The sequence below is a fragment of the Lottia gigantea genome (genome assembly GCF_000327385.1).
Source record: "Lottia gigantea unplaced genomic scaffold LOTGIsca_11, whole genome shotgun sequence".
In the NCBI taxonomy this organism is placed as follows: domain Eukaryota; kingdom Metazoa; phylum Mollusca; class Gastropoda; family Lottiidae; genus Lottia; species Lottia gigantea.
In genome coordinates this window covers 4,089,395-4,107,973 of record NW_008707001.1, presented here as the reverse complement: position 1 = coordinate 4,107,973, position 18,579 = coordinate 4,089,395, and the positions used below count along the sequence as shown (strand labels likewise).

At 34.0% G+C, this 18,579-nt stretch overlaps 4 protein-coding genes across 4 annotated transcripts; 2 read left to right on the top strand and 2 right to left on the bottom strand.

Annotated features, from left to right (window-relative positions):
- Positions 1–504: 504 nt before the first annotated feature.
- LOTGIDRAFT_110263 (hypothetical protein) lies at positions 505–2,919 on the top strand (the record flags this gene model as incomplete). Its single annotated transcript, XM_009047272.1, has 6 exons — positions 505–570; positions 1,017–1,100; positions 1,366–1,438; positions 1,770–1,879; positions 2,331–2,410; positions 2,844–2,919. 6 exons carry the CDS (start codon positions 505–507, stop codon positions 2,917–2,919), a joined length of 489 nt encoding a protein of 162 aa, XP_009045520.1.
- A 3,349-nt stretch (positions 2,920–6,268) lies between these two features.
- LOTGIDRAFT_109963 (hypothetical protein) lies at positions 6,269–10,397 on the bottom strand (the record flags this gene model as incomplete). The annotated part of the gene is made up of 7 exons (XM_009047271.1): positions 6,269–6,468; positions 6,746–6,974; positions 7,209–7,426; positions 7,713–7,835; positions 9,631–9,674; positions 9,914–9,992; positions 10,271–10,397. Coding segments are annotated over 7 exons (1,020 nt in total), but the record flags the coding sequence as incomplete, so codon positions are not given.
- Positions 10,398–13,015: 2,618 nt separating this feature from the next.
- Positions 13,016–14,754, top strand: LOTGIDRAFT_109899 (hypothetical protein; the record flags this gene model as incomplete). The annotated part of the gene is made up of 4 exons (XM_009047270.1): positions 13,016–13,700; positions 13,764–13,868; positions 14,183–14,242; positions 14,567–14,754. 4 exons carry the CDS (start codon positions 13,016–13,018, stop codon positions 14,752–14,754), a joined length of 1,038 nt encoding a protein of 345 aa, XP_009045518.1.
- A 55-nt stretch (positions 14,755–14,809) lies between these two features.
- LOTGIDRAFT_185446 (hypothetical protein) lies at positions 14,810–18,255 on the bottom strand. Its single transcript, XM_009047269.1, has 3 exons — positions 18,194–18,255; positions 17,692–17,914; positions 14,810–17,406 (listed from the first exon to the last, which is right to left on the bottom strand). Exons 1-3 carry the CDS (start codon positions 18,194–18,196, stop codon positions 16,280–16,282), a joined length of 1,353 nt encoding a protein of 450 aa, XP_009045517.1. The 5' UTR covers positions 18,197–18,255; the 3' UTR covers positions 14,810–16,279.
- Between the last annotated feature and the right edge of the window lie 324 nt (positions 18,256–18,579).

The window sequence follows — 18,579 nt, the reverse complement described above, 5'->3', positions numbered from 1 at the left end:
TTTGGTTCTGTATATTAAAATATTTAAAAAAAAATTTGCTTAAAAGGATTTTAATTGATTACGTGCCATTGTTTTTTTTTAGTTTAAACTTTTGAATATGCTTATTGGATCAATAAGTTTACGATCAGAAGATACTAATGTTCTCTGAGTTATTTTCCTGAAGCCAATTTTTAAAAACCCTAATTTTCTATGAATTTGTTACTTAATAAGTTAATCTTTTAGAAAAGTTTGATTTTAAAGGGTTTTTTTCTTTTAGGTTTTCTTAACTTATTTTTGTGTATAGAGGACACTGTTAGCATCGATTTGCACCATTCCTAACTGACTCACTATGCCAATATCTGCTTATATGATCTAAGGCCTTTAGCAATACCGGTAGACATAAAAAGTATAAAAACATTCTTTACATTCCCTTTAAGTTTATTCACAGGCAGCAATGGCAACAATTTATATTGTACAAAATTGTCTATTTCTAGTGATAGTTTATAATTGAATGATACATTGAAAATGTCAGGAATTGCTCTTGGTCGTTTGGCAGAAGAAAGAAAGGCTTGGAGGAAAGACCATCCATTTGTAAGTATTGTTCATCTCTGAAGAATGACTTGTCTTATGTTTTTATGTCTTAAAGGATGTTTTTAGTTTGAATAATTGCATAATCATGTCCTATAGAGCCTTAGCTTCAGGTTAAACCTTTGCCTAGAAGCTTAAATGATATTTTAATAGCCCAATTTTTTATAAATTTTATTTGACTCCACTCGTTTTTCTCTAAACAAACATTCCAAACTTGTCATCGAAATGTAGACTTAAGAATAAGTTCTATTTGTCATATTTCAGCTGACTGAAAATAGGTCACTTGTCTGGAGATCGCATAGCTTGAAACTCTGAGTCCTAAAAACATGTTTTATAGGTTCTGTTTTGTTATTTCTATATTAATTTGGTATTGATGTATTGAGGTCTACTTTATATAATTAACAGAACTTTTAATTTGGTGTTGATTAAATATTTAATTTTTGTTTCAGGGTTTTGTGGCTAAACCAGTAAAAAATCCAGATGGTTCGCTAAATTTATTAAACTGGGAATGCAAAATACCAGGAAAAAAAGGGGTAAGAACCTTTTAAATGAAAATATTTATTGCAAATTCTCAATTTTGAGGCTTGTATGCTCATTCTCTTCTGTACAAAAAAATGCTTCCTGTTGCTTGTTCAGGCTGGGAAGACACTCTTATTCAAAAAGTCACAATAACCACTTCATGTTCAGTAATAGTTTTACTCATAATGAAACCTCTTGCATGGCTGATAACAAACTTCAAGTTTGATAATAAAATGACTCTATGAAGGTGAAACTGATTTTTAATTCCTTGTTTTATAGACACCATGGGAAGGAGGATTATATTCATTAAGAATGTTATTTAAAGAAGATTATCCAAGTACCCCACCTAAATGTAGGTAGAAATATATAGCCATCTAGTTTTATCTCCACTTTTATTTCTGAGAATGTTTTCACTTATATCTGTAAGACAAAATAGCTTCTATCTGTTTCATCTTCAGGGAAAAATTCATTCTTTGGTCAACTGGTATGGAACCTGATTTTGACCTGCAACATGTGTTTGGGACAACATTTTCATATATTAGACCTTTATAAGGTTAACACCTGTTCCAGTTGGTCATGTAACGAGAGATAGATAATTTGTATTCGATAATTTTTGATTCATGAAGATATATTGAAAGTTATGAAAGAAATTATTGATTTCAAATATGTTTATTTATTTTCAGGTAAATTTGAACCTCCATTATTTCATCCGAATGTATATCCATCAGGCACAGTATGTTTATCATTATTAGATGAAGATAAAGATTGGAGGCCAGCAGTTACAATCAGACAGGTGGGATATTTATTTATTTGAGAACCCTGGTTGAATGTACACAGCCTGTAGTTGGGGCCAGGTTTTATTGTCCTATCTGTAATCTGACTAACAAGACACTTCCAACTGTCCACCTCTTCAGCCCGCATCATAGACTATAAAAATGTCCAATGTATACCGTATTATGCCAGTATTCCTGCAAGCATCTAACTCCAAAAGTACAATTTCTTTTGTAAATCTGAATGACGTGATTCTGGCATGAAGAACTTGGTGACAAGAGAAACATTTGAATGGCTGTACCTCATTAATATAATTACTTGTTTGCCTAGACTAAGATGCAAATGGTATTGATGATGTGATAGTATCCTGTCCAAACCCATGCCTTGTGTATTTGCTTCTTCTACTTTCCATAGTATCTATTTAATCCTGGTACTTCAAGGTAAAATAGCTAATAAAATGATTCATATTTCAGATATTATTAGGAATACAAGAGTTATTAAATGAACCAAATATAAAAGATCCAGCACAAGCAGAAGCTTACACTATATACTGGTATGTATTCTAACTTATTTACTGTTGGTTAAATATTGTATGCTTCATTGTCTCTATGTTTGTCCATCTTAGATTTCTTCAAGTAATGCTCTATTTCATACTCTCTATACCGTCAAAGGGACAATTTGACTATGGCTTCTGATATTTCCTTTCATAATGCTGAAATTTAGATAGTCTGTTAGGTCTGATGTAATTGGCTAATCTGCATCAGTCAGTCAACATTACTGTTGCGAAATAGTATTTTAATTTGTTATCCAATTGGCCAGTTGTAAGTGAAATAAAAGTATGGAACACAGCATCACTGAGAATCGAGAGGACAAAATGTCTCTCCTTCTTCAAAATACCATCATCTATATTATTCTACACCATATAATTCATTTGATATCAAGGGGAAATTGTTATCATGTTTGCTGTATTGTCATTTCTTTTTCAGTCAAAATCGTGATGCATATGAAAAGAGAGTTCGAGCTCAGGCTATCAAATTATTAGATGATTCAGGAGGAATTTGAAGTTAGTCTATTCTCAGGGATTATTAGTTTTAAATGAACAGTTGGTTTTGATAGCACCTTGTTTATAGCACGAGTTATTGTTCTTTAGTCAAGCGAAGATATTTATGTACATCTCGTGTTATTCAAAACTGAAATAAGAACAGTCTAATTTGATTTTAGGTAGAACAAGTAGTTATTGGCACTATATAAACCAGACTTGTATTGTATTGTGTTCAATACTACTTTTCCTACCTCAAAATAAAATGAACCCTACATTATGCATAAATATCTTGGCTTGACTATACACACCTTGCGTTAGCCTATTTCTAGTACATGTGTACTAATGAATCTTTTTTCTTTTTCAGTCAAGACAGAGATGCTTATCACAGAAAAGTACGAGCACAAGCAATCAAATTACTAGATGATACAGGAAGAATATGAAGCGGAATTTTTAGAAAACAAAGAATCATACTGCAGCAATCATTTCAGTGTATAAAAGGGAGTTTTGATGGACAAAAGGACATAATCCAATAGAATTGTGATCTGTGGTGTTGTACAAATTATTTTCAATCATCCAGTGCATTTCTTTTCTAGTCTCAAACTTGAAATAGAATTTGATAATCAGCATAAAATAAAATATCTGGATCAGTGTTCACCAGATCGCAACTGATTTTTGGTTGTGTACTGACTTCTCTAATTAAAAGTGCTATTTTTAGTGGTATTCCCAGAACTGTACAATTTACCAACATTTAAGTGGGGTTTCCCCAAAATTTTGGTTCTCCCATAACTGTACAATTTTACTAACATTTTAGTGGTTCTCCCCTAAACTGTACGAATTACAAATGCTTAGAATTCCTATTTTTGCACATTCTGTTTACATGATTGCTGGATATTTATCGTTGATACACTTGTAAATAACTCAGCACTATGTCATCATTTGTTAATATTTCAAAATGGAGATCATCACATTTACAGGCCTGTGGTAGCCAGTTCGATTCATTTTGTATATAAATGAATATCATTTTCCTCATAATATAAATAAGGATTTGGGAATAAGTTCAGTTGTATATTTATATTTTATTGCAGAATTACCAATTCATGTCATAATTTTTTAGTAAAATTTTTTCAAAAATGGAATACAAAAAGTGATTGTGATTATTTTGCACACCTTTTGCCTGTAATTAAAGGCAGGTTTCGTTGTGGTCTGATATGAAATAAGGCTTCAGGGCCTTTTTTCCTACAATCTAGGGATAACTGATATACCATATGATAAATATGAGGTGCCATGCATATCTCGAGGTTCCCAAGTTGTTGCAGATGGTACTATGGTTTGAATTAAGATATTTCTTCTCATATAAGTCTTATTTAAAACAGAAGCAGTCTACTTCAATTTTAGGTAGAATAAATAGTAATTGAAACTATACACACTATACTTACATTGTGTTTACTACTTGCACTACCTAAAAAGAAGTGGACCGCCCGTGTTTGTTATAAATGGTACTCAGATGGGTAGAAATATCCTGTTTAACTATAATATAAACATAACACTTAACATAAGATTATTATATTCAGGGACTCTACCAGTGTAATTCCAAATATTTCTGTATAAATTTACTGTTAATAATTTGTTATTGTAAACTTCAGTAAAATCTATCGCGTATTTTAGACTTTTATTTTATTGATGCAGAATTTCATGGTTAAATACCCTTCAGATAAAAGTGGTATTGCAGTGCCCAGTCTGTTATTCCCCCACCTTTTAAGACTGGGTAAGAAAAAAAATAAAATTAAGGCCCAATATCTTAAACTTGCATCCAAAGCTTGATATTCGTTGAAAGGTCATAGAGCCATAACAGCTAACTTTGCAATGGACCAGTCCAACATATCATTTAAGTCATTAATTATTGAGAGACTTTAATACTGAACAGCAACTGGGGGCCTCCACTGCACGCTCAGGGATTCATGGATTCTACAGAATGTGCAATAAAACAAGTTGGAACAAGAGTTCAGAACGCTAAAAATATTAGGTGCAGACAAACTTTCAAATGATGAAGAAAGAAAACTTTGCATGTTACTTATACACTTTCATACCATTCGATAAGTGGGAGAATTGGAACTGACAGAACTTGTTCAGAACTCTCCAATCAAGTGCCACCCAAATCTATAAGTTAGCAGAGATATTTCTGCACAATCAGACACTACTACACAAGTAAAGAAAACAAGTTTCTCTTGAATATAAATATTTATCAAAACATGGAACATATAACAAAAGTAACATTAATGCCAAATATTGGAAATTTAACCATAAATTAGCTATCCTGAAGATAAATGAAGTTTAGTGTGCAATGTCTCAAATTTTGAAAGCATAAAACATTGTGTCATATTACTGCTATTATATCTGAAACATATCTGTTACTATGATAGACAATGGTCAAGATAACTCCATATAGTAAAATTTGGATGAGAACTGGACAAGGATGATTTACAGTGTGTATTCCTATACTAACTGTCCTGGAGATTCTTAACTGTCTGCTATCATTAACTGTAATTGCCACGATTGTTGGAAGCAAACAAAATACTTTAGTCCCCTAAATGTTATCTGTTTCGCTGACTTGGACCTCAGTAATATTAGAAACTCCAACAGGATCATCTACCACATGGGCTTCCATCATGGCTTGTTGAATAGCATCAGATTCAGACAACGGTGCCATAGCTACTGCTTCTATTTCATTATCCATTTGCATATTCAATTTATCAGATAACTGATTTAAGACTGAGATAGTGGAACCCGATTCGGAGTCTATTATACGTAAATTCTGACCCTCCTCATTGACTAGAACACACCCTTCTCCAGTTAATTGTTGGAGTATAGCTGGATCTATCTCTCCTTCTGTTACAATCTCTAGATTCTGTATAGTTTCACTGTTTTCTATGTCAGCATGAACAACTACATACTCTGTACCCTGCAATTGAGATACAAATTAGTGTGTAAATTGTATGCAATGAAGGACATCTTGCCAGAGTATTAGCCTAATCTTTATCAATACATGTTTGATCTTTATAACCAAGAATGGCTTAGGTTTTATTCAACCCTGGAACTTAAACCTTTTTCCTCATACTCCCCTCTGACCTATATCACGACAAAGAGTAGGTTGACAAATCCAGAAATTTTTATCTCAGCCTTTGCCAGGTCTAAAATCACACTTACACACTTGACTAGCTAAGATACACTAATAGATCAATATGACAATTGAAGAAAGCAGTGGAAATTCATCAGAAGGGTATTTCCCGGTAGACGTCATTTTTGAATGGTTGATTAAATTGGGACTGATTAATTACAATGGGGTCACATGACAGCAAAACTGCAATAAACCTAAACTGATAAACCATAGAGAAATCTTACCGAAATATCTAAAGCTTCTGTACCATCAGGTAGAATATACTGTGTATCAGCCACCACCGAAGAAAACTCAGCTAATACAGTGGGCTCTTCCTCTTGGTTTTTCCCTTCTGCCAACTGTTCTGTTATTAATTCAGCTTTACGAGTCAAGTACAGATTTTTTGTACATGGAACTGAAACAGAAAGAAACAACTATATTTTTACACGGATAACAACACGGTCACAAAGGATCCTTTTTACGAGCTGGTCTTTGACCAAATCTTGTTGCATTGATACTTTGTGGATTACCTATGCCTATTTACAGCTTGGTTGACCAGAATTATGAGTGAAGATAACTTATTCAAAGTCATAGGACTTTCAAATGCTGACTGAGATTAGAACCTGCGACCACCATGAGGTCATGTGAAGAATGCCCTAACCAACTGAGCAATCGAACCTCACAAACTGAACTGAATAAAGATAATAAGTGAATTACCCTACCTTTAGCTTTAAGATGTCGTTGTAAGGTGCCTTGTTCAGAGAAACCTCTTCCACAATGTACACATTTATATGGCCTCTCTCCAGTATGCATTCTAATGTGTCTCTGTAAGGAAGCCTTTTCTCTGAAGAATCTATCACAAAATCTACATTGATATGGCAGGACTGCATTGTGGGTTCTAAGATGAACCATTCTGGAATTCTGAAAAACAGAAAGAGGAAATATGAAACACAAACATAAAAATTTAATTTAGTATTGATGAATTAGAAAGTTAATGTTTATTACTGTCTTGATGATGGCATTACAACATACTCCTTTTCTGCACCTGTTCAGACTAAAGAGGACAGACAACACCATGCAGTGAGTAATACGGTAAATTATGCAAGGAAAGCGACCATTTGCCTACTTTTTAAACCAACATTCTAAACATCTTACCTTAGTTTTAAATGTTTTAAAACAATGTTCACAAGAAAATGGTCTATCTGAACTGTGAACTTTAAGATGTTCTCTGATATGAGAGATTCTTTTAAACAATTTTCCACACTCCCCACATTTATAATTTCTATCTTCAGTATGTACTGCAGAATGTTTTGTTAAAGCATCTTTAGTTATAAAACATTTCTCACATAGAGAACATTTATGAGGCTTCACACCTGGAAATAAAGATACAATATTCATGATGTTTTGGTGTATTTATTAACAAGAGCTCATCTCTTGTCTCGACACCAATTTCAAATACAAATTCTCATCAGGAGTCCTATTGTCGAATACCAAACTTAAGAGAATTTTATTGTTATTCAAATCATTGGTTGATCGCTTAAATTGACTTAGATTTCATGACATATAAAGGGTTACTCATCTGGAGCAAAATCTACTCTTTGTATCAAGGATTGATTGAAAACAAAAACACAGGGAGCTCAATGAAATTATTCAACTCACCAGCATGACTTCTCATATGCTGTTTAAGGTAAGTACTGCCCCTGAATATTCTCTCACAAGCTGGACATTTATAACCGTTTCTATCTGCTCCAGGAATCGGCAATTCCTCTAGAGACAAGGCACCTGGTATTTCTAGTAACTGACGAACAGCTATTTGGGCATTTCTACAAAGGAAACAGATGTAACATAAATAAGATGTAATAAATAACTAACAGTATACATAACATTGAAGAGATTTAGAGGGGACACAACTCTGACACTCACAGGCCCTTGCACTTGACAGCAGAATATGAAATGAGCTCAATGTAACTGGGGCTCCTTTCCACATACTACTTCTTGACAGAACCTTTCAGCATCAAATTCCTGTTTACCAGTGGACTTTCTTTAGTAATATAGGCCTGCATGGTAAAAATTTTATTTAAAACTGGACTTACTTTTTCTCTTCTTCCGGAGAAGCCGTAGCTGCTATAATACTGTTAGTTAATTTGTTCTGTAGATGTTCATAACCCTGAAATTATTCAATACAGAACTCAAGAGTATAAAATTATCAATTTTAATATTGTGTCTTTATGAGCTGTAAAAACAAACTAGCCATTTTCTCTTATTATATTTTCACAGGGTATTTAAATATGAATTGTTTTCTCAAATAAAGTATTTCCTTAACTATGAACCACCAACAACTTACCTTAATAGATTTTTGATGTACAGTAAGCATGTGAGAATTCAATTCATCCATTCTTTCTGCTACAAAATGACAGTAAACACATCTATGAGGCATATCAGCTACGTGTACCCGTAAATGTACAATCAGGTTCTCAAATGATAATAAATCTTCTTTACAAACCTGGAAGAAAAATACATGTTTTTTTTATGTTTAGTAGTAAGTAAGGATTAAGACCAATGGCTCCATGATATCGAGAATATCTGAATATGAATTTTTAATATCATTTAATAAAAGAAGCAAGAAGAACCTTTTAAGAGTGACTAATGTATTTATTCTACTGGCTTTCATCATTGTCTTCTTACTTCTTTATTCATACAACAACATAGAGTGATATGGCATTACATATAATAACATTTAATATTAGTAATGACAGTTTGGATTTCAGTGATGCACAAGAACTGAACGTCTTAATTAAATTCTGAAAAATGCTATAGATAGCTCAAAATTCAGCTCTTTTAGTTAGTAAAGCAAATATATGACTACATCATAGGATATATAACTATACTTACACGACATTGTGTTGGTTCTAAATTTTCTATTTCTATAGCTAAATTATCTAACCCTACTAAATTATCACCATCTAAAGTCACTAACTCTTCTGCTGTCTAAAATATGATAGAAAACAGAAATGTTAAAATCATATTAGTTTACGTCTTTTGATAAAAGAATATCAACAGAATTACACTGGATAACACTAGCATAATCAGATCTTGTGAAAAATTATAATAGTCTGTTCTTAGTTTGTTTTATATAGAAAAACACTGTACATAAAACTGGTTTGGAACAGGAAACAAGGGCCATGTCTAATAAAAATTTGTTGTACAAAGCTAAACACTTTCAAAATGACCTAGAATGAGTTATCTTTCCTCATTATTCCAGTTGACCCAGATGTGGAAAATCCAGAAAAGATCCTGGTGGAAGGGATCCTTGTGAACCTAAGTTATGCCCCTTATAAAAAATGGTTGTGTTTTGTTATTTTGTTATCTGATAGATAGGTGATAAAAGAACGAACCTGTGTAACTAAATCTGATTGTATAGTTTCATTACCACCAATTATCTGACTATCTCCTGCTATTTCACCCAATTCTACTTCCTGTTGTAAATCCAATGTAGACGTTCCCTCCTCTGCTTTTATAACCTGTTTAATGGCCCCTACAGAGCTAGATACATTCTGGTCTGGCTTCCATTGTTTACCATATCTTGGTAGATCTGAATCATTCTTCTCTAAACATGATGTCCTATACAATTATAAACATATACTGTATACCTTAACTGTTATTAGAAAAGGGATAGGCCTTAAGGGGTAGTACCACTGACACATTACTTAGCATTACACATTTTACATTCAGGCAATGAAATCAAATTCCCCAAAATATGGAAAATGACATCAAACAAAGAGGCCTTTTGCTTGTACATAATATTATGCTATTACATGTTAATATACACACTAGAATGAGCAATATGACAGTTCCCATACCTTGATTTACAATGTCTTGTCAATGCTCCAGACTCAGTAAATCTTCTATGACATTTTGGACACTCATATGGTCTTTCTCCTGTAAAATACACAAAAACTTCATAGAACTATGAATTAAGAGGTGGTTTTACGGGTGTTAGTTCAGTTATGTGAATGACAGAAAAAATTTGACTAAAAATATGTAAGTTGTAAGGTAAATAGTATTGAAATATTGCCTCATAGAACATGAAAAGTTGTTAAAATCATAATTTTTCTTTAATGAAACATATTGACCATGACATTGAACTCTACCTTTGTGAGCTAATGAAGACAGGCAATATCAGAGAGTATGGAATGAAGGGAATTCAGCTTATTTACCTGTATGTCTTCTCAGATGTCTTTTCAATGATCCTTTTGTTTTAAACTTATATTCACAGCCCTCTATAGTACATGGGAAGTCTCTCCTGTTTATATGAGTTAAAACATGGGACTTCAAAACATGTGCCTATATAAAAATAAATACAATTTGGTTAAAAAGGAGTAAATTTATCTCTCCTTACAGCACAAAAATTTGAAATTCTAATTCATGCATTCAATTCTTGCACCCCCCCCTGAGTGATAGCAGTGGAGACAGTAACTTTGAGCTTGATAAAACAAGTAAAACTCACAAATAGATTTATCATTCTATTTGCATGCTTTTGTCAAGAGTTTATCTTGAACTGAAATATGATAAAGTTATGAAATTGATAACCAATACACCCTATTCTGATCATTTCCATTTTACATAAAAATAAGCAAAGAAATGAACACTGAACTCATAAATTTTTGAACACTTTAAACTTACATCTCTGAATCTATTCCCACAAGTTTCACAATGAAATGGTCTAACAGCTAATTCTTCCTGAGATAATTTCTGTCGTTTTGTATCTAACTGTATCCGTTCTGTATGGCATGGATCATTCTCCACCATTGGTTCATCATACCCTTCTTCTTCAGCTACTGGTGGTATATACTCTGTTTCATCATCTTCAACTACTTCTTCCTTTTCTTCTTCTTCCTCTTCTTCTTCACTATCTTTAGATTCATGATCATATTTCATATGCCATCGCAGAGTTGCTTCCCTTAAATAATACATAAGAATACGTAGGAACTCATGGGGATATAAATTCAGAAACTTATTGCCCATTTTTAATGGCCTACTGAAGCCTAAGTTTCTGCTTTAGTTTTGTTCCCTATGAAGTGAAATGCAATACAGGCTTCAGTCAGTGACCTAATAAAAATGGGCAATGCCTTGCAGAGACCAATGAAAGAAATGTTGCCAAGTCAGTGGGATTAGCATACCTTAACAAAAATATTCCTCTTTGTCAAACCATCTAATCTGCATAACTAGCTTGGCAGCCTGGGACACCTAAATAACCTCGTTAAGGCACACTATCTCCTTAAGGTCAATTAAAGGCCAAAACTTCCATAAAACTGAAATATTTTGTGTAACTACTCTTACCTATTAAATTTCTTATCACAAACATTACAGATATAGGTACTTCTTTCTACAATATGGGTCACATCAATATCTGATATTTTTCTTTTTCTTTCTAAAATACAAAATATATTTCAATCAATAAGATAAAGAACAACTCATTTTTTCTTGTCTGATTTTCCATGTTCTTCACATTGAATATCTTCTTGTTACAGTTTGTTAGATTATCTAGATATACCATAGGATTGAAATGTATTTCCAGATTTACTAAAATTAGTGGGCTTACAGTAGTGGATAGCAATGCTCATCCTTACAGAGCACCTTATACCAAGCCAACATATCTCTACCAAAGAGTCTAGATAGCTAAGAACCTTAATTTTGCTGATCCATCAGTAATACAGTGACAATATCACATACTTTTCTGTCTGTTTTCCTTTAAAACCTCTGCATCTGTCGTTTCTGAAGTAATAGGTTTTTCAGCGACAGTCTTTTTATTCTTTTTTTGAATTAATTTGGGAAGGACAACTCTTTTATCTTTGTTACATCTGGAGTAGATCACTTTAAAGTTATCATGTTTCACTTTATGCTCCAAATACGACTCAATGCTTTTAAAAACTTCTTGACATTTTTTACAAAAATGAATGTCTTCATCGTCATCTTCATCATCAGTCAAAATTCCTGAAATTGAATGATTAATCAGATGAAAAAATATTACTATCCTGTCAACAATAAAGATATAGGCTAATAGTACAGGTTTAATTTCAAGAGCTCCTGTTCTATTGCCATCAAAGTTAGGGTTTAACTTCTTAAAGACGATGGAACACAACTTCTAAAGTTTTTTTTTACAAGACAGAAGTATTTTTTTGTTTAAGTTTTACAGTAGGGTAGGCCGGTAGGGCCTAGAGGAACTAAATGGCCATATCTGTCTTCTAAGATGACAGTAATCAAGACAGAACAAATGCACCATGAAATGTGAGGAGGAAACAGCTCTGTAATTGTGTGGAGATACTTCATGCTGGGATAAAAAAAAGAATGTTATGTTGCCCTTTGCTACTGTCAGAAGGCCTTTTACCACCAGATGTGGTAGGCAAATTACAGTCACTTTTACCTCAAGTGTGGCTGTGACGATAACATGAAATTATCCTACAAAATGGCCGATTTGTTTTGTTCTTCAGTTTTTTAACGAAAGGTCGTTTATTTCTAAATATGGTATCATTCATAAATTGTCTCTAATTGTAAAAACCTCAGAAGAAGACTGATTTCGCCTACATTACTTTACCTCTTGCTTTCAACACCTTCAAATCGTCGTTTTTCGGTATGTCGTTCTCATTCATGGCAATTTTGCTTTGCGACAACCACGAAGTAAGTTTGCTTTCCGCGTGAGTTTCCGTCAATCTCCGTCAGAATATAGACAGGGAGCAATTCAAAAATAACTATTCATAAATCCTCTTCATTAATAAGTTAATGGAAATGTAAAGAAATATTTGTCTTGTATAAATGCCACATTATTTATACAGTGTTATATTATGCTCAGACATAAAAATTTTGAATTTCTTTCAGTTTATTGAAGGAATTTTTTAAGTTATTTTGAATTAGCCCCGTCAACAAAGCTCCAAACCATTATCGACGAAAACAACAAATCCAAAATGGCTAACGAAATAGCCAATGCTCCCAGTAAAACATGGGAATTAAGCCTCTATGAGCTTCATAGAACCCCACAGGAAGCAATTACCGATAACACTGAGATAGCAGTTTCTCCAAGAAGTCTCCATAGTGAATTAATGTGTCCAATATGTCTGGATATGTTGAAAAGTACGATGACCACAAAAGAATGTTTACACAGATTCTGCCAAGAATGCATCATTACAGCCTTGAGAAGTGGAAATAAGGAATGCCCAACGTGCAGAAAGAAATTGGTATCCAAGAGATCCTTGCGACCAGATCCAAATTTTGATGCATTGATATCAAAGATCTATCCTAGCAGAGATGAATATGAAGCCCATCAAGAGATGGTTTTGGCAAATATTGGAAAACATCATAACACTGCATCCCTCACCCTCAGTATTGAAGAAGGGTTGAGATTGCAGGCCATGAACAGAGCCCAAAGAGTGAGAAAACATGCACCAGATGTCAGTCAAAATGGTGACGGAGAGAGTGAGCCCATGCCTGAAGAAAATGGCATCAATGGTGCTTCAAATGGAAGCATTGATGCAGAAGTTGCTTCAAGTCCAAGTCACAGCCATAAAACAGACATGGATGGCGATCAAGAGGGTTCAACATCTAATGATACAACACCAAAGAAGCGAGCTAAAATTTACTCTGATGATTCAAGTGCTGGGGAAGGAAGTACAACCTCAGAAACAGTTCCTGAGTTACCCCCAGAGACAACTGTAGGAGACATTGAACTAGTTTTTAAACCATATCCAGATTCAGAAGATGAGGAGGAAGAAGAAGACGAAAATTTGACAAGATACATCAAAACTACAGCAAATGCTACAGGTTTGTAGACATTAGACATTTTGAAATACCAGTAGGCCTACTAATAAAGCCAAAATAAGAGGGAATATTTGGCACATGATGGATTAAGTTGATATGCTTAGGCATTCTAGGAAGGCCCATCATAGTCCTAAAATTGATATTGCTTATTTATATTAGGCCATCAATCTTCTGGCTGAATCTAATGGGTTGAACCCTAGTGCTAAAAAAGCAAGGTATTGAAGCTGCTATAAAGGGAAATTTAGAATCTTCTCTAGTTTTGATTTATGTGAATTTTCAATCTAAAATATTAATTCAATATTATCTTTTAATTTCAGTTGATCATCTGTCTAAATATTTAGCTATTCGTCTCTCATTGGAAGCACAGTCCAGTGACAGTAGTAAGTAATTAGTATTTATTAATTTTGAACAGTTATAATTAACTCCAAAATATGGGGTTGTGAATTTTGTCCTTGAAGACATGAAGACAAAAACGCCTTACTCAAACTTATTTCTTAAATTTTTAACCTCGTAAGATATTTTAAGTATTGTAGTAAATATGAAAATATTGAGGTACCGTTACAGATATGCCTGTTTGAGTTGCTAAAATGAATGCTGTTCAAATTTATTCAGATACCTTTGAGTTCTTCTATAAGCTTAATGTCTGTGTCATCTGTTGTCAATAAGTAAATTCTTGTTTAATTAGTGTCCTTTTCTTTCAGAAACAGCAACTCCAGACGATAAATATTCCATTTATATTGCTTCCTCCCCTTACAACTACAGTGTATTAGGTGGCAGTATGACATTAAGTCAAGTCAATGAACGTTACTGGAAAGTGAATAAACCTTTAGAAATGTTCTATAAGAGACAAGATACAGCGCCTCCTAGAAAACCAGGAGACAAAAACTGAGACGATTTAAATTTGAATTCATGGATTACCATTAATATACAAGGTACTCTGAAATAGAGAATGTGGAATGAGTTTATTTAACGAAGGTGTATGTGAAATTGTGTTGTGAAGAGAATGAAATTGAATTATGACCATGATAAGAGATTTTATCCATATTGTCACATACTAAGTGTCCCAGATTGGGAAAGATTTTTTAATGAGGTCTTTTTTCACTGCCAAGGTTTGATCTATTGAGTGCATTAGGTTAATAAAGAATGAATGAACAAGTGCTTTTGGGACAGCCATATTATCCAGTTTTGGATAATCTCTCAAAATTCATGTACACATTTTGATCTACTAATGTGTATTGCATTTTACGTAGCTGTGGTCATTATTTCTATGTGTTTTTAGTCTATTTGATACGTCCTTAACTTAGACATGACAATTTAGGTTAATTCCCCATGGGAAGTAAAAATTTGAAAATGTGGCAAAATCTGTGTCTGTATGATATCATCTTGAACTGTTTTATCTTAACTGAACACTAGTATGTTCAGTCCTACTCATCTTCATAATGTCAAGCTATTTCGAATTTCGGTTTATACCTTAACTCAAATATCTGCATTTCTTATCACTGAATGCAACAATTAGATTGTACAGCATTGAATACAGCCAATCAGTGCCCTCAACAGAAAGACTAAACATCATGGCTTAGTGTTTAGACTTTCTTTTTTCAAGGCCTTACTGTATATGCTAGCGTACAATTAAATTGCTGCATCCATAAACTTGCGTGACACAAGAAAGGTGGCTATTTGAGTAACAATATAAGCCAAAGGTTGCAATAGCTTGAAATAGTGAAGAGGAGTCCTACAGATGAAAACTGTTTTGTTTGTTTAGTGCATATATTAATTTCATCCTTTGTGTATTGTTTTATATTTATATATGGTATGCTTTACAATTTCATTTTAATATACTGCTCTTTACCAATTGTTATATTGTCTGGTCGTTTAGTTTTAAGTTCCCATATTATCTCCCTTTGTCTAGACTGGCTTCAAATTCTTTGGGATATTCATTTGTACTAATCACTGGACGAAATTAATTCAGGGGAAAGTTTAACTGAAGAACTGGTAGTGTTGATCATTCAATGAGCTATATATGTAAACTCTCAGATATTTGCCCCCTCAAATTTACAATTCTTAGACATTTTATGGGTTGAGATTTAAATTGTAGAATAGAAATATACTTCAAACTAGAAATTTCTTTTCTTTTTCTAAGTCTTTTCTATATATGTTGGGGTATCAAGAAAGGAAGAGTTGTCATTGGGATATCTTGGGACCTTTGCCATAGCTACGTATAAAATGTTTAGTTTTAGTGGAATTATAAGGCACAGGTGTCAAGACTTAAAATAAGAATGGTGCAAATGGATGCCAGGGTGCCCTAATACACATGAAAAAAGCTAGGATAGAAAACTCTCAAAATTACTTCAAAGATTATAAATGCATATAAATTTCTTTAATTACTGAAAGCGAAAGAGTTGTAGTTGCCACCTTTAATATTCATCTTCTTCCTCTTCACCATTATCAACAGAATCAACTCCAACCTCTTCATAATCTTTCTCTAGAGCAGCTAAATCTTCTCTAGCTTCAGAGAATTCACCTTCTTCCATACCTTCACCAACATACCAATGAACAAAAGCTCTCTTTGCATACATCAGATCAAATTTATGATCAAGACGAGCCCAAGCTTCAGCAATGGCTGTAGTGTTACTCAACATACAAACAGCTCTCTGGACTTTAGCTAAATCACCTCCTGGTACAACAGTTGGTGGTTGGTAATTGATACCAACTTTAAAACCAGTTGGACACCAATCCACAAACTGAATGGTTCTTTTAGTCTTTATGGCTGCAATTGCAGCATTAACATCTTTAGGTACCACATCACCTCTGTAGAGCATGCAGCAGGCCATATATTTACCATGACGGGGATCACATTTCACCATTTGATTAGCCGGCTCAAAACAAGCGTTGGTGATTTCTGATACTGACAGCTGTTCATGATAAGCCTTCTCAGCTGAGATCACAGGAGCATATGTTGCTAGAGGGAAATGAATCCTTGGGTATGGTACAAGATTGGTTTGAAATTCTGTCAGATCTACATTAAGAGCTCCATCAAATCGTAAAGATGCAGTGATGGAACTAACTATCTGTCCAATCAATCTATTCAAATTAGTATAGGTTGGTCGTTCGATGTCCAGATTTCTGCGACAAATATCATAGATGGCCTCATTATCCACCATAAATGCACAATCAGAGTGTTCCAATGTTGTATGTGTGGTCAAAATAGAGTTGTAGGGTTCTACAACAGCAGATGATATCTGAGGTGCTGGATAAACTGAAAATTCCAGCTTTGATTTCTTTCCATAATCAACACTCAATCTTTCCATCAGGAGGGAAGCAAATCCAGAACCAGTTCCTCCACCAAAGCTGTGGAAGATGAGGAAACCTTGTAGACCAGTACATTGATCAGCCAGTTTCCTGATTCTGTCTAGGACAACATCTATCAACTCTTTACCAACTGTATAGTGGCCACGAGCATAGTTATTAGCAGCATCTTCTTTACCAGTGATGAGTTGTTCAGGGTGGAAGAGTTGTCTGTAGGTACCAGTTCGAACCTCATCTAAAAAATAAAAGAATACCTATATAGAAATATAACAAGATCCAAGGTCTAGACACTAGATATGCCAATTTTCTGAAATTCCCTCTGTTGAATACATACTTTGTGAGCTATACATTTATTATTTACTGCAAACACACCAAAAATATGTTAACTATAAATGGAATCTCTACAAAAAAGTCTGAGTTGATAAATCCAGATCAAAGCCTCATTTAGGTGAACTTGCCCGGAGTCATAGGAACATTCATCCATTGGAGACCAATTCCAACAATAATTTTCTGAACTCACCTACAACTGTAGCTTCCAAGTCAATGAACACAGCTCTGGGAACATGTTTACCAGCTCCAGTCTCACTGAAGAAAGTATTGAAGGAATCATCACCACCTCCAATAGTTTTATCAGAAGGCATCTGACCATCAGGTTGGATACCATGTTCTAAACAGTACAACTCCCAACAGGCATTGCCCATCTGGACACCAGCTTGGCCAACATGGATAGAGATACACTCACGCTGAAAAAAATGTATGCATTTCATAGTCTTATTATTTATCAAAAGATCAAACGATTTGGCCTTCTATTTCATGAAATTATGATTTAGAGGAGTGTGATAATGAAGCCGATTTGATCGACAGCCTCGAATATTGAGCCTTATTGTCTGACACCACAGTATCTGAAAGAAAGGCCGGGTGGGGTATATTGGCCAATACGGTGCACTGTATAAGTTTATTCAACTACGATCAAATATCGATGTAAGTCATCTGTCTTCAAATGGATGCTTTCCTAAACTCACCATTTTCAAAAATACTCAGATATCCTCGCCGGTAGCTTCAGATGAGAAAGCCTGCTTGAGTGTAAAGTGAACTAAACTGTGCGCTGTCGCTGGTCGTATTTATAAGGTCGACTAGGTCACGTGCTATTTTGCGCGTGCCTTTGGTAACCTTCGTTAACCTCGCTTACCGAATGGAACTAAGACCAATGTCACACGTCATTGAAACTCACAAAAGCTACATATATTTGTTTCGTGTTTATGTTTATACACCTGTAATCAAATTTGATATATGATGGGAGTTCATGCTCTGGTTTCTCCCAAACAAGCGAGAAAAATATCAATCACACATGACAGCATGTCCAATTGAACAATTGATTATCATTAAGTAGGGATTCTGTTTCAATTCT

Bases quoted from the DNA above. Each gene is read 5' to 3' on its own strand.
- LOTGIDRAFT_185446 (XM_009047269.1), bottom strand. The intron at 17,407-17,691 runs GTGAGTTCAGAA...TTTATTTTTTAG, and splicing joins CTTGGAAGCTACAGTTGTAG to ATGAGGTTCGAACTGGTACC.